This window comes from Danio rerio, chromosome 11 (genome assembly GCF_052040795.2).
Source record: "Danio rerio strain M-AB ecotype USA chromosome 11, GRCz13ab, whole genome shotgun sequence".
In the NCBI taxonomy this organism is placed as follows: domain Eukaryota; kingdom Metazoa; phylum Chordata; class Actinopteri; order Cypriniformes; family Danionidae; genus Danio; species Danio rerio.
In genome coordinates this window covers 7322602-7344299 of record NC_141031.1, presented here as the reverse complement: position 1 = coordinate 7344299, position 21698 = coordinate 7322602, and the positions used below count along the sequence as shown (strand labels likewise).

General features: G+C 36.6%; 2 protein-coding genes across 5 annotated transcripts in view; one reads left to right on the top strand and one right to left on the bottom strand.

Moving 5' to 3' along the window:
* The first annotated feature begins 29 nt into the window (after window positions 1-29).
* On the top strand, window positions 30-9052 carry zgc:113223. Of its 3 annotated transcripts, none has more exon segments than NM_001013551.1 (8): window positions 30-249; window positions 474-531; window positions 2894-3018; window positions 3675-3749; window positions 3850-3945; window positions 5703-5831; window positions 6498-6659; window positions 8720-9048. In NM_001013551.1, coding segments are annotated over 8 exon segments (801 nt in total). In that variant the 5' UTR covers window positions 30-174; the 3' UTR covers window positions 8801-9048.
* Window positions 9053-15231: 6179 nt separating this feature from the next.
* Window positions 15232-21698, bottom strand: part of nwd1 (NACHT and WD repeat domain containing 1) — a 32645-nt gene continuing 26178 nt past the window's right edge. For both annotated transcript variants that reach the window (XM_087273133.1, XM_087273132.1), the window contains 3 exons: window positions 20313-20866; window positions 16121-16226; window positions 15232-15648 (listed from right to left, as the gene is read on the bottom strand). In XM_087273133.1, the coding sequence (XP_087129259.1) occupies window positions 15338-15648; window positions 16121-16226; window positions 20313-20866 (971 nt within the window). In that variant the 3' untranslated portion in view covers window positions 15232-15337. The remainder of the gene's footprint in view (window positions 15649-16120; window positions 16227-20312; window positions 20867-21698) is intronic.

Sequence of the window (21698 nt, the reverse complement as noted above, 5' to 3'; positions counted from 1 at the left end):
AGGGGTCGCTGTTCAACTTGTATTAACATAGACACACAGGTATGTGAATACCTGGAGCAGACAAGCAATTACACGTCGTTATGGCGAAACTTAGGCGATAACTGCAAAAAACTGCTAACATTAGCTGTGAATTATTTAAAGCTGCTTTTTAGTTTTTAATTTAAGGACAAAGAAATGAAAACCAAAAGGAATAAGAAATCTTTCAGAGCCGTGAAGTACACGTTATTTGTGTGCTGCTACGTATTCTGGGTAAGTTCATTTCTTGTGATCGTTGTAATGAAGAGATTTTATTAATATATTTTATTTAAATGTGAAATATATTCATATGCTAGGACTTTATGTTATGTATGATTTAACGTTGTGCCTTGTGTTGCTAGCAAAAGTCCAAATCCTGAGTCTTTCTGTTTCATACTTCTGGAATGTATCCTGTATGTGTTTGTTTTGAGCAGATTGTTGTTGTTGTTGTGTTAAAGGTGTTCAGTGCTGGTCTAATTGCTGTTGGGATCTATGCAAAAATTGCCAAAGAGTCAGGTATTTCATTATCATATTCATTCATTCAGTTGCTTTAATGAAATTTGAAACAAACACATAGTGAAATCACATTAGCCTACATTATGATTACAATATCAGAAATGAATATACACAACAGGTCAAAAGTTTGGGGTCAGTGTGATTTTTAAATGTTTTAAAATAAGCTTCTCCTGCTCGCCAAGACTGCATTTATTTAATCAAAATACAGTACAAATTGTAAAATGCTTTTGTACTGTTAAATAACTGTTTAAAAGTAGTTTATAATTTAATTTAATCATTTATTCAAGTGCTTTTTAGGATTAATTTTCAGCTTCATTACTCCACTCTTCAGAGTCACATGATCCTTCAGAAATCACTCTAATATGATTTATTATTGTTATTATTATCATTAATATTATTATTATTAATGGTAATTGTAAAAAACAATAATGACTAGAGTAATAATTTAATTTGAAACTATATACAATAAGCAAACAGTTATTTAACATTTTAATCAATGTTTAACTATTTAACTTTAAAAATAAATAAATAATTAATTAATTAATTAAATAAGCAGATTCAGTGAAGGGCTATAAATTTGTAATAAACTAAATAGCGATTATAAAAACAATGACCAAAATAGTAAAAAATAAATAAATGTCATACTAAATTTGGTTGTAGACAGTTCTTTACTTAAATAAAGAAAAAAGCGTTTAGTTGGTATCTGCATAGATTGGCTGATATCAATATTTGCTGTGCTATACCATACTTATGCTCTGATCTTGACTATTAATATGCACAAACCAGCAGATAACAACCAAACACAAAGCTGTCTTTAGTTAAACAGCTTTCCAAACAACCATTTAACCTCTCATCTTACTTGGGTCATGATGAGTGACAAAAAATGTCTTTGTGCCAATTAGCAGGAAAAAAGCTGGTAATAATTGATCTTTTTATAGCAGATATTACTTCTAATAAGCATCTGGCATTGCTGAACTTACCTTGCATACATAGTAGAATGGAAACCAGTGATGAAAGATATCCGAGAAGAATTCACCCACGCTGAAGAAGCCGTAGATTACCCAGTACGTGAGCCACTGCGTGTCATCCTCTTTACCAGGACTTTCTATGGCTTTGATACTAAAAAATGTAAATATCATGTAAATGATATGGCAGTTAAGACAACTTACAGCAATCAAACTCAACATAATAAAGATCTCACGAGAAATATGCAGGATAAACAAAGCCAATCAGACTGCATTTATTTAATCAAAATACAGTACAAATTGTAAAATGCTTTTGTACTGTTAAATAACTGTTTAAAAGTAGTTTATAATTTAATTTAATCATTTATTCAAGTGCTTTTTAAGATCAATTTTCAGCTTCATTACTCCAGTCTTCAGAGTCAAATGATCCTTCAGAAATCACTCTAATATGAATTATTATTGTTATTATTATCATTAATATTATTATTATTAATGGTAATTGTAAAAAAACAATAATGACTTGAGTAATAATTTAATTTGAAACTATATACAATAAGCAAACAGTTATTTAACATTTTAATAAATGTTTAACAATTGAACTTTTTTATTTAAACAAATGCTGCCTTGATAAACATAATAAATTTCCTAAAAAAACATGAAAAAATAAATAAAACTGACCCCAAACTTTTGACCAATAGTGTGTATTAAAACAAGATTTGATTCACAATTAATTCACTTATACTGTAGTTATTAGGGCTGAACAATATATCATTTGAGCATTGATATGGCATTGTAGTCACATCAAAGGATTAGATTATTCATTCATTCATTCATTCATTTTTTTCAGCTTTTAGTGTTTGGATGATCTGCCACTTCAATAATCAAAAATCATGGTTAATTCATTCACTTATTTTCCTTCCAGCTTAGTCCCTTTAATAATCAGGGGTTGCCACAGTGGAATGAACCGCCAACCTATCCAGCATATGTTTTATGCAGCAGATGCCCTTTCAGTTGCAACCCATCACTGGGATAAACCCATACACTCTCACTCACACACATACACAGACATTTTAGCTTACCCAATTCACCTGTACCGCTTGTCTTGCGTAGGAAACCGGAGCACCCGGAGGAAACCCACATTAACACTGTAAAACATGCAAACTTCACACAGTAATGCCAACAGACCCAGTCGAGGCTCGAACCAGCGACCTTCTTGCTGTGAGGCGACAGCGCTACCCACTGCGCAACCAGTCATAGTTAATGATTTAATAATAGCAAGAATTGTATCTTAAAATAAAGATAGAGAAAGTTACCTTTTCATTAAGACTTGGTAAATGGATGCTTGCTAAATGTAAACATTCACAGTTGGTGTTAACATCTTTATCAATGCTTCACAGATGTAGTGGATACGCTGATGGCAGATCCAGCCCTGCTGTTGATTGTTGTGGGTTCTCTCATGTTCACCATCACTTTCCTCGGCTGTTTTGGAGCGCTGCGTAACGTCTCCTTGCTGCTCAACATGGTCTGTTTTGTTGCAATATGTACAGTTGAAGTCAGAATTATTAGCCCTCCTGAATTATTAGCCCCCCTGTTTATTTTTTTCCCAATTTCTGTTTAACGGAGAGCAGATTTTGTCAACACATTTCTCAACGAAATTATTTTAATAAATCATTTCTAATAACTGATTTATTTTATCTATGATGGCAGTAAATAATATTTTACTAGATATTTTTCAAGTGACATTTAAAGGCTTAACTAGGTTAATAAAGTTAACTAGGCAGGCTAGGGTACTTAGGCAAGTTATTGTACAACGATGGTTTGTTCTGTAGATTATCGAGAAAAAATAAAGCTTAAAGGAGCTAATAATTTTGTCCCTAAAATGGTTTTAAAAAAATTAAAAACTGATTTTATTCTAGCCTAAATAAGACAAATAAGTCTTTCTCCAGTAGAAAAAAATATTATCAGAGATACTGTGAAAATTTCCTTGCTCTATTAAACATAATTTGGGAAATATTTAAAAAAGAAGAAAATAATTTGAAGGGGGCTAAAAATTCTGACTTCAACTGTAGATCAGTTGTAATAAATATGGAAAGATGACCTTATGTGCAATGATTCTTTATAATTCTACAGTGTTAGATTTGAACTATATATATTTGCAATTAAATAATTCCTGTCCAGTTTGTAGCAATTTTGTTGGTGGTTCTGCTGCTGCAAGTAACAGCTGCTGTGCTGGGTCTTCTGTTTTCTGAAAAGGTAAATATTTTACACGGGTACAAGCACAACTGTATGACGCAAATCCAATTTGGTTAAATTACACAGCACATTATCAACTGACTTAAAAACTTCTTTGTAGGTTCAAGAGAGGACGGAGCAGCTGATGATGAAGGCGATTGTGCGCTATCGTGATGATCAGGACTTGGAAAATGTTATTGATTTTGTACAGAAAAAGGTAAAAGAATCATTATTTCTACTCAAATGTTATGCAAAAATCACTTTTTAAAGGGCTTTTAACAGTTGTGTGGCACAGTTCTTTTCAGTTTTTCACAGAGATAACGTAAGTCCTGTTTCTTATCTGCAACTATGCTGACACATAGCCATTTGTAGCTCCGCCCTCCTCTAAAAAGAGCACAATCTCATTTGAATTTAAAGCGACAGTCACTAAAACAGCACAATTTCAATCAAAGTCTAGATCAAAGAGGCAGTTTAAAAGGGTGTAACACATTGGGCCCTATCATACCCCCGACGCAATGTGGCGCAAGGCGCAACGCAATTGTTTCAGTTTCAGCTAGGCGCAAGAGTCATTTTGACGTTTTGTGCCACCCTGTTTAAATAGCAAATGCATTGCGCTCATATGTGCGCCCATAGGCGTTCTGGTCTAAAAAAGGAGGCTTATTGCTGGTACGTTGCTATTTTGAAAAAATATGATAGACTGTTCTATAGACCAGAACAAAGCCGGTCTAAAGTCCAGCGCAGAGCGCGTTAGTTGTGCGCCTGGCTTAAACATTGCTTAATACAGAAAGGATGTACAGCAATACGCAATTATCTTTACATATGAAAAAGAATTAAAATATTAAGAAGGATATAATAAGGATGTATATAGGATATAAATATAAAGGATTAAAATAATACAAAATATATTATTTTCTAGCCAACATAAATATAAAAACCAAACTTTCATGCCTTCTTCATCTCGGGAGGCTTTTTCAGTTCATTAATGACAATTTGCTTTTGTAGATGTTATTATTATTATTAGCAGTAATATTTATTATATGCATATTTATATTAGTTTTATTAAAAACAAGCTTAGATTTGCCCACCTGTCATGTTTTAAACCATATGGGGCACAGCATGTGTATTAGGATATAACTTTTTTTTTTACACACTTCATATTATTGTTCATTTATTCGTTTGCTGGAAATTAGAACTGAATTTAGAAATAGTTTTGAAACAAATATTTGCGCTTAACATACAAAATTAGTTATTTATAGGCTAATGGATATCTGTGCGTACAAAATTAATTATTTATAGGCTAATGGATATCTGTGCGTACGTACAAGTTTCCCTATCTACGAGAGTGAAAGTGAAAGTAGATAATAAGGAGGCGCATCTCTCATTCTCACGCTGCAGATGCTCTGTTTAACTGTTTTCTTGCTAGTGAAAGGGGCATAATAGAAAATGTCCCTTTAAAAGTTAGTATACTGTAAAAAGCTGATTATAAAAGTGAGTAAACCTTTGCCTTAAAATTATGAATTAATTTGATGTGCATAATTATAAAAAATTAAGTAAATTTAACTGCTCCCAGCTACCATGAGTTTACCAACTTTTTTAAAGTAACTAATTCCTTTTACAGTGTAAGATTATTTTGTCCACAAAGTCTGCATTTATTTGATCAAAAATACAGTGAAACCTGGAATGTTGTGGATTGTTTTATTTATTTTTACTGCGTACGAAATCCTTACACTGTTGCTTAGAAAAAGTATCTGATGAGTTTGCTTGCTGGCTTGCCTGTTTGTATACTGACAACAAAATATGATACTGTACATTTTTAAGATCCTCTTAACGTTTAATCAACATTTATATTTGAAATAGAAAGCCTTTGTAACAGTGTCTTCACTTTCATATTCAAACATATCTGCTGAATAAATATATTCCTTTCTGTAAAAAAAAAAAAAATCACACTGTTGGTGATCTCACCATGTCCTGTAGTTCAAGTGCTGTGGGGTGGATTCCTACTTGGACTGGTCTAAAAACATGTACTTTAACTCGTCTGAGCACAATCCCAGTCTGGAGGCCTATGGAGTGCCTTTCTCCTGCTGTATACGCCAAAAGAATGAGGTAAGTGCTGTCGAATCAAATACTAGGAATTATTATTGTATTATTATTTTTTTAATTATTACTTGGGAGAATTCTAATACTTATTTATTTATTTATTATTTATGAAGCTGCATTTATAAGGTGTTATATGAACATCTTGAGTTGATGACTGTCCAAATGTTTGGTGTTTAAAGTAACACACTTCAGTGCAAAAAGTACTACATTTATTTTGTCTATACAGTACCATGCAAAAGTCCTAAACACTATACCGGCTTTGTATCCTGAGACTTTTGCACAATATATAATCAATCTCTCTCTTTAATAAAAACAAACTGAAAATGTAGGAAATATGTACAAAACAACAACATCACAACATTTCCTCTTCAAGCAAAAGTCTGTTTAATGGGGCTTCCCTTGGCACTAAGCACAGCTTGAACAGTTTTGCTCTAATTCTCCCGACATTATCTGAAATAATGTGCTGTGTTAAATCAGCCTTCTTTTAGCACTTTCCAGAGTTCTCCTTTAGATTTAAAGCTAGGGTCTTAAACAAATAAACCAAAACAAATCAAACTCTAACCAAATTAAACCATACATCATTTGAAAGATAATTTATTCAATATATGATTCACTTTTTACTATAAAATGCTGTTTATTTGTTTTGATTAGATTTTTTGAATTCATGTGCAGACTGTGTTCAACTCTATGTGTGGCTACGAGACCCAAAAGATGAAGAAAAGTCTGGCCGGTCGCCTCATCTACACCTCTGGTTGTCTAGATGAGATGGTCTGGTGGGGACAACAGAACCTTCTGCTGGTGGGTGGGATGACCCTTGTCCTACTTTGCCTTGAGGTGAGATTTTTTTCACCCGCCAAAAGTCCTTTAAACTTTAAGTCTTGTCTTTTAGTAAATTTGTATTTCCATGCATTAAATAGTATAATAATAAATAATAATAAATAGTAAATTTTTTCTTCTTTATCTTGTTTAGTACAGGCAATCAAATCTAGGCCACCACAATAAACTATTATTAGTAAACAAATACTCTGTGTTAGTTCACCCAAAAATTGTGCTATTACTTATTCACCCTCATTTCATTCCAAACCCCTGAGATCTTCGTTCATATTCAGAACACAAATGAAGTTATTTTAGATGAATTCAGAGAGCTCCCTCATCTTCCATACAAAGCAAGGTTCCCGAAGTCCTGAAAAAAAAATCCCTATAAAAGTATAGGGTGTGCGTTTATACGGTATATCGCTCTTGGCCTCATATTAGCCTAAACAGAGGAAGCTACATGCATATTTAAATGAACAATATTGTTCATAAATGTGCGCAATATACTGACACTGAGGAGAAATTACTGTTGAATAAAGTCAATGTTTTTGTTTTATGTGCACACTATGTATTGTAGCTTTATAATAATCCCATTGGATGACAGTGGGTAGCACGATCGCCTCACGGCAAGAAAGTTGCTGGTTCGAGCCTCATTTGGGTCAGTTGGCATGTCTGTGTGGAGTTTGCATGTCCTCCCCATGTTTGCATTGGTTTCCTCCGGGTGCTCCGGTTTCCCCCACAGTCCAAAGACATGTGGTACAGATGAATTGGGTATGCTAAAATTGTCCGTAGTGTATGTGTGTGAATGAGTGTGTATGGATGTTTCCCAGTGGTTGGTTGCAGCTGGAAGGGCATCCGCTGCGTAAAACATATGCTGAATAAATTGGCAGTTCATTCCTCTGTGGTGACCCCAGATTAATAAAGGGACTAAGCCGAAACGAAAATGAATAAATAAATAATCCCATTGAAGCACTGAAGGCATGTGGTCTGTTTAGAGCAGGGCTTCCCAAATTTTCAGCCCGCGACCCCTAAAATTACAAAGTCTGTGACTCGCGACCCCCATTTTTCAAGGTGGTCTTACTTTAAATATACAAATGTTGCACACACAACTATAGGCATATATAATATATATAGGCGATGCAGTGGCGCAGTAGGTAGTGCTGTCGCCTCACAGCAAGAAGGTCGCTGGTTCGAACCTCGGCTCAGTTGGCGTTTCTGTGTGGAGTTTTCTCCCTGTTTGTGTGGGTTTCCTCCGGGTGCTCCGATTTCCCCCACAGTCCAAAGACATAAGGTACAGGTGAATTGGGTAGGCTAAATTGTCTGTAGTGTATGAGTGTGAGTGTGTGTGTGTAGATGTTTCCCAGAGATGGGTTGCGGCTGGAAGGCATAAAAAACGTGCTGGATAAGTTGGCTGTTCATTCCACTGTGGCGACCCCAGATTAATATGTACCTAATAAATTGGCCGGTGAGTGTATATAGGATGGATTTAAACATTAATTAAAATATTTGGTATAATGTAAATACATAAGTCAGCAAACATTCTGGTTCATTCTGCTCTTGTGACCCCTGACAAAAGCAGGGAAAAAGCCGAAAGAAAGTAAGATAATGAGTGACAAATTTCAACAAACCACATGGATAATCTAAATTATTTATTTTTGTACAGCGTGACAAGGGGAAAAATCAATAATCATTATTGGAAATTACATTTAATTAACTGCTATTTTACAACCTTTAATTCCTTCGTACTAAGACATTAAAAAGGAACACACAACTATACTATTTTCACCTGAGGTATTACTGTACATGTAATGTAAAATTAGATTAAAAAATCCTGTATTTATTGTAAAAATATCTACAAATTTGTCTTTTCAACTAAACAATGCCACTCAATGTACAAACATCACACCGAGCCACAACAGAAGAACATCAGAAACATGATCTCTGACTTCATCAGTCTAGACTACACTTCATGATCTTCATCTGACTTCATGATCTCTGAGCTCATGTGTGGTATTAGATTACTTCATGTGCAAAAAGACAAAACAAATAAGATGCTGATTAATGATTGGTCTGTTCTTCAGATATGTATGATGTCACTGGCTTCAGTTCAGCTCTGTCAAATCAGAAACGTTCAACGGAGGAAGAAGAGGAACCAAAACTGAAAGTCTTAAGAGGTTTTCATACATTCACTTTTCACCACTGAGCTTTTGAAATAATTGAAATAAGCACTGCAGTTACAACAAGTTAAAACATGTTAGACGTGTAAATCCTAAGAATGTGACAGATCTCTTATTATACTGTGAGTTACTAAACCATAGAGCTGATCTGATTCAGTATGAACATAAAAAACTATAGATTTTTCAGCGCCTGTCTTTGTATTTTCTATATTGTAAATAAAATCTATATATACAACATGCTGACCTTTAGACGCAGTTTTACTCCTTACACAACACTTGAGATATTAATTACATGACTGGATTAATTAGTGAGTTATTTAATTATTGTTAAAGAAGAGGTTTTGTCATTTTACAGTAAACATGGGTCAAGACTAAGGTGTTAATAGGGCTGGGTGATACAAAAAAAATCACGATATCATGTTTCATATCATTCGTTATCGATATATATATTTTTTTACAATACATTTAAGAATTTTAGATTTTTATTTTAGATTTTAGATTTTTTATTTAATTAACCACTTTATTTAACCACTTTTTAAATTTGACAACATTACTAAGGCAGATTTATTAGATAATAACAAATAAACAAATATATCTGGGGTCCGTGGATTACTCAGTTAGCTGGATTTGGATGTTGACGATTTGACACGATCCAGGATCGTTTCGTTCTTCAAAGCTGATCCAAGAGTTGTTGTCATAGCAACAGTTCTGCTAGCTCAAACCTGATCGGTAGCAGGTTCAATTCATATAAACAGGATTAGATCGGCTCAGTTAAAGCATAGATAATACAGAAAGTATGTACCGAATTCAGATATTTTCTTACAGTAGTAGTTATATACACTTGGGAAATGAGTAAAAAAAAAATTACCTATATATATAAAGTTATAGTTATTAATAAAATAAATAAAGTTATACATATTAATAAAACTTATGCAATCTGCACCCTCGAAATGAAAGCACAAAGACTGCCACCTGGTGGTGCAAAGAGAAAACTTATTGATATGAACTTTTTAGATTGCTTTAGTACAAATTGTGTATAATAAACATGCACAATATGTGACTTTTTTTTAAGCAATAATACATTTATGTAGTCATGAACATGTTTTGATAGTTATGCCAGTGATTTGATGCTTCACAAAAGTTGCAGACGCCTTTACCAATATTAAAATGCTTTTGTAAACAACCAGTTATTCTTTACACCGATTAAAAAAACGGCTACTATAATAAAGAAAATCTTTTCTAAATGTAGAACTAAATACATTGATATGCATTTAAATACATGATGAATACTCTCGACACATGAAAGTGTAAAGCCTGCAGCTCACAACAAATGTTGAAGGTTATTGCGTGTCATATTTAACAAGCCGTTTGCTGCTAATTTGATGTCATTTTGCTCACATGGATAATTGAATATTAATCAGATGATGTCATTACGCTGCTGTGCCGTCAGCCAACCGTTGCATTGCTGATCATGATTTCGAGGATCGATAGATCTGTCCTTCACAACACACGCAGCGATCTCAGATCAGTTTATCCAGACACAGCAGCGTAATGACATCATCTAATCAATATTCAATTATCAATGATTCAATTCAAATTTCAATGACTGCATAAATTATAAACCTCTTTAAAAAAGTTGAATATTGTGCATGCCATGTACACGTTTCTATCTAAACAGTTCATATGAATAAGTTTTCTCTTTGAACCACCAGGTGGCAGTCTTTGTACTTTATATCGGATTGCAGATTGCTTTTATATATATATATATATATATATATATATATATATATATATATATATATATATATATATATATATATATATAAACATATATATATATATATATATATATATATATATATATATATATATATATATATATATATGTTTAAAATATATATATATATATATATATATATATATATATATATATATATATATATATATATATAGTTTAAAATATATATTTACTCTTTTCCCAGGTGTATATAACTACTGTAAGAAAATATAAGCATTTGGTACATACTTTCAGTATTATCTTTGCTTGATATATCCTGATCTAATCCTGTTTATATGAATTGAACCTGCTCCCGACCAGGTTTGAGCTACCAAAACTGTTGCTATGACAACAACTCTTAGATGTGTTTTGAAAAACTAAACGATCCTGGATCATGTCAAATCGTCAATATCCAAATCCAGCTAACCGAGTAATCCACCTACGAAGAACAGACCCCTGTTCTCTTATGTCTTATTATTAAATTAACAAAAGTGCTAAGGCCCAATCTCAATTCTATTTTCGTATCTCTTCCCCTCGGCCCTTGAAATAGAGTGTGAAGAGTTAGGGCTTCAAATTTTACCCCTAAGAAATGGGACATCACTACAACACCCGCACACGACTTTATATGTCGTCGCAATCTCTTGCTTCATATGAGATCAGACGATCGCGACTGCTAGTTATTCCAGTTGTGTTTTTTTTTGGTGTTTATCTTCAAGAAAATGACTGAAGGCAACGATATCATGTTATCAAAACGTTTTAATGTGGTAATAAGCTGTACTGTGCATTTACACTGTGGCCATATTCATGTATGTAAACACACGAAAACAACATTAACATTATAGCTGACACTGTAAAAACAGACTATTCTAACAGGGTATTTGAGTGTCATCGAGTGACAATGTTGTGGGACTGCTATACAGGAGCTATTATAATGGATCATGGATAGCAGAATTTAGCGGTTTTATTTTTATTTTTTAACCATAATGGTAAAACACGATTGCGGTTATGAATGTATTAAAACGTCTGCTTGTTTGTCATAAAAATTCATAATAATGACAAAAAATAGTAATTTGTGCATCTCCTGACTTGCCATGGCAATGTGGATGGTGTATTCTGGAAAATTTTCTTAGCCCTCGTTTCAAATGTAGTCCTGAAAAATCTTAGGCCCCGTTTACACTAGTGCATTTTAGTTTTAAAACGGCGTATTAGAATGAAAACGATCCGCGTCCACACTTGCGTTTTACCCAGCGTTTCTGAACTGCTCTCCGTCCACACCAAAATGCTGAAAACGCACATCACGTGACCACACACACACACTCTCGGGCAAGCGATGCAGCCCATCTACCCAGATGAGAGCTCTGCTAGTCGGACTGCTCATCAAGCATCTCCCGCTGGATCTAATCTCGCTATATTTATTAAACATGACATTTTATTCATCTTGTTGTCTTTATCTAACGACATATTCCCTGACTTTGGTCATTGGAATCTATTACTTGTTCTCAGGTAACGTGTTTTGGCTGAGCGCAAAGATAAGTTAATGATTAATGTAACCACGTAGCCTATTCTGTATATTGACTGATCGCTTGCCTTTATTTCCTATAATGTAAAAACTTATTGTATGTTATACTTTTATAATGGCCATTATCAATGATTAAAACTGATATTCAGCAAAAGAGAGGGTGTGTTTCGTATTTTCACTGAAATTGAAATGAGGCAGTTGTTATCAGCTCCGTTTTGTTATAAATATCCACACAGTGAAGATGAAGCTCATATATGCAGCACAACGCCTCAACATTTCTGCTGTCTGTTAAGTTGCTAATATTAAAATGAAAATAGGCAGTTCCTTAAATCATGTTTTAATTTTATTGTTGAGAAAGTGAAACAACGTAGCCAGGGTGATGTGAATGAAGTTATAAAGTACACTGTTCCCTTTGAAGATTTACCCGTGTCCTCGGTAGTCTGTTATCCATATCAAACTGAGGAGGGGGAGACTGCAGCCTTGATCAAACTTGCGAAGTCTAAACTTACAAGGAGAGGATGCAGGACTGAACTGTGTGTGTGGGCTACTTAATATTGAGGAAAAGCCCCAATCAGATAGGCGAATGACGGCAGCCCCGCCTCCGTTTTCAGATGTCTCCGTTTTTGAGACGGAGCTGCAGCAATTTAGAATGAAAACGGCCTCTCCAGCGTTTCCAAAACGCTCCGTTTTCGGCGCTCAAGAACTCCGGGGTAGTGTGGACGGATGGCGTAAACGTAGCAAAACTTATGCGTTTTCAAACTAAAACGCATTAGTGTAAACGGGGCCTTAGTTTCAAGGGGTATCTTCACCTTAGTCCTACGCCGTCAAGCTTCAAGAGAATTGGGACACCCCTACCTCTTCACGTGAACGTGCAAAACACAGGGTGTAGCTAAGGATTAGAAATGAGATTGGGCCTTAAACTTGATTAATAAAATGTAACAAAGTGTGTGCAATGGTAAAGTGTAAACGCAAAACAACCAAAGCAAACTTTAAGGTAGATCAACATCTCTAAGATGTCTAGAATAATTATACAGTAAACCTCAAACTCTGTCAACAAAACTAATTCTAATCAAATCTGAGCTTTTAAGTAAAGGAACCAGCCATCATTATTCAAATACATACTGCAACATTACAAATTGTGAAGTTGAATGACTACATTACCCCTATGCTTAAAAACTCTATCAGATGGGGTGCTAGTGGCTGGGATGCACAAGAAAAGAAACCAAAAAGCCACTCTGATGACATTTGTACCTCCTTTTTTGTTTACAATCTCGTCACTGCTGCTTGTCACAACACTCATTTTCCTGTGTGTCAGTATTCTGACTTGAGGTGGCGATGGCGAAAAACAACCGTCTAAAAGCATGTGAAAAGCTGCATAGATTCTTCACCATTTTCTATGCGATTTGCGCTCCCGCACTTCTAGCGTCTCTCGTTACTAGGCGAACATTTTCAGAGGATGACAAACTGACAAACCATTGCTTCAGAGCTCCAATACAACTTTTTATTCATGAAGAGAATTAAAAAGCATTGCTGTGTTTAGGTGCTCTGTGTTTGTCTGAGGTAATTAGTCTGCCATTATTACCAAAATGTGTACATTCCATTCAAACTGTGAAGCAGATTGGTTCGTTCTAGTTACATAAATAGCAGAGCGCTGAAAAGTTCTGAAAAGTTTAGAAGTTTATCAACTAGGTGCGCCTGGAAAATGCAAGCATGTGCAAGTCGCTGCCTATTTAAGCGCGCAAACCATGCGCTTCGATTGGAAATAACCCTAAGCTTATTGGTATTCCTTCCAAGGCACGAGCTCACAGCCACATTTTAGTAAAACTATAGCGCTTAGTACCAAACTTTTTTAAAAATCGTTTTTGACAATGGTATACGGTCAATAAATATCTTAACAGCCCAGCCCTAGGTGTTAAAACTAATTTAGCAGCACTTTATTTTACAATTTCTTTCCACATGTACATATAACATCATAATGCATATTCTTGCCCATTATAAGGACAAAGACTTTAAAATCAAGTACAGTGCACAGGTTGGGTGCTGTATCATAAGCAGGGCCTGACAGACTCTGTGCAGTATTTTGCCAAAAAATAAAAAAATAAACAACTAAATAAACAACTAAATAAACAAATATATAAATAAGTAAATAAATAAAATCTGCGGATTTATGCAAAATGAGAGTATTTTAACTATAAACCTAAAACATTTAAGGTTTACAATGCTAATCTAATTAGATCCACTTGTTTGTTTAACAAAGCAAGTCTCGTATGATCTATTAAAAGGCAGAAAATATTACTTTACAAACTGTATTGTAAATAAATCCTATAACATTTGCTTATTACTCAGTAATATCACTTCATAAAAAATCAATAAATATATATTTACACACAATTACATACATTTAAAAAATGACTTTTGCTACTTATTCAAACTACTGTATATATTAAAATGAGTTAAAACAAGACAATTCTTTTATTTTTAAGCGGAAAACTAAATTGTTTCATGTTCAATCTACTTGAATTTATTAAACTGATTAAGTTAACTTGATTTGTTGATTTGTGTTAGAATTGTATGGAACTCAGCATTTTTTTTTTTTACAGTAAATTGACTCGATGATGGGCGAAAAAGCCTTTAGCTGCGTCTCATATGGCACACTATACACTCATGCACTATGCACTTACACACTCAACAGAATAGTAAATGTATGTAGTGTTGTCCCAAATGGCAAACTCATGTTTCTTATACTAAGCGGAAATTCAAACCATTTCCCCGAAGACGTTTGACGGTTGCCAAATCAGTGAAATAAATGATCAAACTATCAAATAATATCTGCTATGAGTATAACCGCATTCACCATTAGGAGATGCTATAATCCCTGTCGTAGAAGAATTTTGCTTTCACAATCCAAAATAAATAAAGTTATCCAATATGTGAGTCTGATAGCTCCGCCCCTTCCGCTACGTGAGCAAACCTGCGGTCGTTGAGTGTGTGAAGTGTCCATCATAACACACTTCGTTTTAGCGGCTGAATGAGTGCATCATCCGGGTAATTAAAGTGCACTTATTATTTTTAGTGTTTTCAATGTGAACACACTACTTACACTATTTATACTACAAAATGGCATAGAATAAGGCATAAGTATGCGATTCTGGGACGCAGCTTTAGTAAATCTGCACGCAGAATAAGTGTGGGCCTAGTTATAAGAGGTTTGCGATGTAGAATGTACTTAGAGGAGAACGCACGTATTGGATGGTTTGGATTTGATCAGACCGATGCCAATGAAGTTGAACTGAGCAGGGTTGTAATCTGGCAGCTCATTGATCACGCTGTGTGGAACGTTCAGACTTTTGTCTCGTGAAGTGACTTTGTAATGTACTTGGAAGTTCCGGAGGGGGTTATATCCAGGCTTGAGGCTGTCTGGACAGCGAAAACCTTCCTTGATGAATGAGCCATGCTGGGATACAGCTACAAATCCATCCTTGTGTGGCATCATCCTTATGACCGGAGAGTAGACGTACTGGATATACAGCAAACAACCTGTAATGAAATGACTAAAGTCAAGCAGATGAATCAGAGAAAATGTATTATAAGGAAGGCATATGTTTTTTAAGGGGGGTATCATGATTTTTTTTTGCGCATTTTCATATTAATCTTGACTGTCTAAAGAGTAGTAGTGCATCTAAGTCAACTTCCCTTTGCAGTCACTTCCAAAGAGTCACTCTACCGTGAGAAGTAGCCGTATGGTGAGTTCCACTCTTTATGATGTCAGCTAAAGCCATGATAAAACAATGTATGAACCGAGCTCCAACCTGCAAATGCGATTTTTGACAAAAGAAATAAGAAGTCATATGTGCAAATAGTTTATAAGCACTTGGTCTATGATTTGTGGAACAATCCAACTCTTTAACACTTTAAATAACTCTGAATGCAGAAATGTCATGATACCCCACCTTTAAAACCATTTTGTCTTAAACATTTAGCTTTATGCACAAAACTAAACAGTCCTCACCACTCGAAACATCCCAGACTTTGACGGTTTTGTCCAAGGATCCAGTGAACACGTATTTATCATTTATTGAGAAGACAGCACATAGAACTCCTTCAAAATAAAAGCCCTTGAAAATGAAAGAGAAAAAAAAAATTAAAATGATTGTTGACACACGCGCACACACACACACAAACACACACACACATAATAAATAAATGTATATATATATATATATATATATATATATATATATATATATATATATATATATATATATATATATATACACACTCACTGGCCACTTTATTAGGTACACATAATAAACGCAAATTTCTAATCAGCCAATCACATGGCAGCAACTCGATGCATTTAGGCATGTAAACATGGTCAAGATGATCTGCAGCGGTTCAAACTGAGCATCAGAATGGGAAAGAAAGGTAATTTAAGTGACTTTGAACATGGCATGGTTGTTGGTGCCAGACGGTCTGGTTTAAGTGGAGTGCATGTGCACAGTCGAGAATTGTGAAGGTTTTTTACTTGACGTTCTCGCCGTTGTATTATTGGGCAAAAACACAAGAGGCAACCTCCCGCTGTGCCTCATGAAGCAAATACGGAAGTAACTGAAACTGCAATTCATCGAAATTCTGCTAGTCCTGGCTCAATAATAGAGCAAATTTTTATTGACCCCACTGTTAAAATGGCCAACTTTACAGCAGAAAAAAAGTTGTTTATAGCCTGGTACAAAGAATGATTTTGGTTTATATAGCTAATTTTACTCTTCATGACAACTGTGAGGGGGGTGGATTTTTTTTTATAACTCATCTGTTTCCTTGTCACTCAAGGGCGTGGCCACTTGAGTGAGAGCTAGGTCTCGCTGCTCGCTGTCCCTTCACCTCCGCTGATTCTGGCTGATTAGTCGCTAAACTCGACATATACATCGTATTTTGGTTTTGGTTAATGTTTCTTTACACAGTCAGTTGCCTTTTGGAATTTTTTTCTTACAATTATCAGATGATTTCATGCTGTGTGCACTTTATTGTGCTCACAAACCATTCACGTGGCCTCCATTTCCCAGGCGAGTGAAATTAAATACTCGTATAACATACTTATGCCTGGATTTCATAAACAGCCCTGCATTTACTAACACAGACTATAATTTAAGTGTTTAGAAGAAATTTGTGTTCTCCTGTAGAAAAACTTCATAAGAGCAATAGTGGCCTAAATGTATTACAACAGTGTTTTGAAAAGTCTAAACATTTTATTGATATCAGGGCTCAACAATAAGGACTGCCCAATGGCCCGGGGCCAGCGTGTGAGATGCTCGGGACAGTTGATAGGATCGTTACTAGCCCGATTGGGCCACTGATGCCCTGTCACTACAGTTTAATTTGCCTGTGACTATTTGTCAATTGTGTGCAAAAACAGTCAGAATCGAGAAACCGTTTGTGTTTTTAAGTCTTCAAATGCTACCTTCTCGGTTCCTCTTATTGGATGTTGTGAGCACGTTATTTTTTTTGTAACAACCAGTACAGTGAAGAGACATCAACATGGCGGCAACATCAAGTGATGATGCTAAAGGAAAACATTTGTTTTTAACTTCTTGGAAGCAAACATTTATGAGGGTACGCCACGACTAAAAAAATTAAGTGATGTGTTGTACAGTTTGCCGTCAGTTTTTGGCAGGTCAGCCATCTTTTGTTTTGCTACTTTTGTTTGCAAAACACTTTGAATTTTGCTCATTACACATTTATTAACATTTTTAAATAATTAAATTCTAGATTTACAAACATTTTGACACATTTCTTTTTTAAATTTGTGGCTAAGGATTAACTATTAACTTTTTTTTGGGAGGGCCAGTGAAAATATTGGCAGGGCAAGTAAAAATCTGAACCACTGGTCCGATCGGGCCAGTAGAAAAAAAATCCTTAGCGTTGAACCCTGGATATAGTGAACAACCAATCACATGTGGTCAGAACACAAACGAGTCACAGGTAAGTATTAGGCGTTTCTCCCAAATAAAAGCCTGTCTAAGCAAAATGCTTGCAGGCGGTCTGTAGCTCCGCCTCTTTGACCTTGTTTGGTATCCCCCAGTCGGTGCGAAGACACGCAAACAAAATGGCGACGGTAGGCCACGCCTACTTGTAGCATCTTTTGCATTCTTCAGAAACCTATGAATGACATCACTGATACTCCATCCATATCTTTTACAGTCTGTGCAAAAACACTGGCATTTCTCATTTGTGATTGCCAACTGTGCAGACGAATATTAAATATAGCAAATTAGAAAAGGTTGGTCAGTTAAATTATGCTACTGTAACTAATGTTTACTCAGCAACAATTATCCAGCACTGACAGCAGAACCGTTAATGTCAGAGCTAATCGATACTTCGGTCTTTTATAATTTAGCAACGATATCGATAAAGTACAGAGTTTCGGTACCCATCCCTTGTCTTGCTGCGGACAGTTACAACCCTTTTCACATCCTTGTTGGAACTCACACTGCTAGCGATCAAAGATTTATGTTAATTTGGCAAGCTGAACGCATTCTGTACTGTACAGGGGACACGAAGGAGATTGATTGACAATAGTCTACAGCCAATTAGGGGGCAGAACACAATGTGCTGTCAAAAAAAAGCATGTCAAAGTGCACAAAAAAATTTTGACAGTCCAAGCTGCAGCCCGCAGCTTGATGACGATGTTGACCAGGTCCACTACGTAGTTGGCGATTGGCTACACCTTTCTCAACCATCACAGTACCATGGGCATTACCTTAAGCCTGATTTATACTTCTGCGTCAAGTGACCGACGTAGGCAATGCGCGCAGCTGTGCATTTATACTTCTGCGCGATGTCTCTGTTGGTCTGCATTAACACTTCCGAAACGCTAGTTGGCAGTGAGGTGTAAATGTTCCTCTGTGTCGAGTTTCTTCGCTTCTGTTTTGCGTTTCCTGAACACTTCCTGGTTGTGCAAGTGACTAAAACTCGCTCATTTTGAGGCAGGAACCGGCGGACGTGCAACAACTTTAACTATGAGGTAAACACAAAACAAAACTTTCCATTCGGAGCTCCTTCACGGGACTCCACACTTGTAAACAATCGCTCGCGCCATTCGCGCTGCTCTCGGTCCCGCCCAGACTCATCAGCGCTACCAAGCCGACCAATCACAGAGCTTGCGCTACACGTCGTTGCGACGTGTAGTTACAATTTTTGAGAGGTGCACGTCAGCCACGCCGACGGCCACGGCGAAGGGCTATGCGTCAGCGCCGTAGCATACGCCGGCGTTTGACGCAGAAGTATAAATCAGCCTTTAGTGAGCGGTACAAGGTTCACAACGTAGTTAACGATAGCCTCGCCTCCCCCCAACCTCAATCAAACCATCAAAGTAGCATATGCGTTACCTTGGTGGGCGGTACAAGGTCCACTACGTAGTTGACGATCGCCTACACCTCCCACTACCCTAAACCCAACCATCACAGTAGCATGAGCGCTACCTTAGTGGGCGGTACAAAGTCCACTACGTAGTTGATGATAGCCTACGCCTCCCGCTACCCTTAACATGGGCGCTACCTTAGTGGGTGGTACAAGGTCCACTATGTAGTTGACGATCGCCTACACCTCCCCTACCCTAAACCCAACCATCACAGAAGCATGAGCGCTACCTTAGTGGGCGCGGTACAAGGACCACTACGAAGTTGACAAAAGCCTACACCTCCCCCTACCCTAAAGCCCATGCTACTGTGACGATTGGGGTTACCTTAGTGGTTGGTACAAGGTCCACTATGCAGTTGACGATCGCCTTTGTCATCAAGCTGCTGGCAGCAGCGAGGACATCTTGAAAAAAATCTGCAAAACTGGAGGCCACGAAAGGTGAACGTGTTATAGCGAGGGACCACTGCATACCAACAACAGTCAAATGAAGGTTTGTGTATCACATTGTTAACATTTCATACACTGTAAAAAAAATTAAGTTTGTGTTTTCCCAAACCAAAAATTTGTGTTTTCTTTAATCGATTAAGTTGAGTAGATTGAACATAAAACTATTAAGTTCTCCTTTAAAAAAAATGAAGAATTGCACAGTTTCCAACTCATTTTAAATAAGTAGTTTGAACAAGCAGCAAAATGTATTTTGTGCATGTTCACACTTTAAAGCAAAAAAAGTGCTTTGTTTTTCATTTAAAAGGCTTATGAAATGAAAGCAAATGGTGAACCCTCACCTTGTACTCCATGGTGTGATTCAGTAAGACGGGACTCAAATTCCACAGCTTCTGAACACAGTCCTGAGAGCCAATCAGTGCCTGCGCATCCCAGTTGCTCATGGTGATGCAGGTTATGGCTGCACCGTGGTGATCCAGCTCTGCTGCTGTGGCGCTTTTAAAGTCGTAGATCACCACTTCGCCGCCAAACGTCCCATACAGCAGCCTGCAGTCGGACAACAAAGCCATGGCGGAGATTGAGGAATGTAACAGGTCAAGCGAGTACCTTTCAAATGGTCCATCGACGCAAGGGAAGCTGTCCCTCGCTGTAATCTCAAACAGACAGACGGCATCCTCATATGCGACGGCCATTTTGTCCTCTCGTGGGCTGATGGCCATGCTGCGTACCATTGGTAGGCTTTCCGGAGGCGGTAGGCACAAGGTTTCTGGGATAAAGTCAAGCGGGTAAATAAAGATGGTTCCAGTGTGCAGACCGCAGAAGAGGAGCCGTTTCTGCTGGGCTAATTCCATACAGCACACCTCTGAGGAAACGTCCATGCTGTCTAACTGCAGACCTGGAAGACACGTGAACAATTTAGGCAAGAGGACTTCATAATTTAGACATTTTGCATATGAATCAGGGTTCCCACTCTAAAAAGCTGAATTTCCATAACCTATTATGAACGAAATACAAGCCATTGTTGTGTTTTGCACAATATTTAAATAGATTTAGAGTGACGAAGCGGACAGGTAAGAAGGTCACGTGACATACATTTCGCAACACATAGGACTACTCTGCTGTCTAGTACACTAGGTTAGGGCAAGTGGTGCTCGCTGCAGAGCCATTTGAGGAGAGCTGAGCTCCAGCGAGGAGGAGCTTAAGCTTGAGCTCCACCTTTTTTGCACTTCTTCTATGAGTGATGTCACTGGGGGTAGGGTTAGGGGTGGGGTTGGTGTACGCATTAAAACAGCTTACAGGAGGAGGAGCGACAGCTCATGCTCCCCCTCGCTGGAGCTCAGCTCTCCTCAAATGGCTCTGCAGCGAGCACCCTCTCGGTTAGGGGCGAGCGCCACTCCTTGTACTTTTTGGATAGATAGATAGAGTAGATAGTTAGGACTCGGAAGATCTTTGTGTGTTAATTATACTGTTTTTCACATAGTTAGTTAGCTAGATGCTTCTGGGAAGTTAGATTTAGTTTGGGTTTTGTTCTTTTCATTTCTTTAGCGCTGCCTGCGTCCCTTCTGCCAGCTCTCTTGTTTTTCCCGTCTTTATTTGTTTCAGTGTTGTACATATTGTAAATAGTATATTTTTGCCTTACTTACTTTTTCTTTATTGTTGATTAATTCGTTGTTGTTGTTCACTTTGGGATTGTAAATAAAAGCACACATGTTTTGGCATTACTTTGG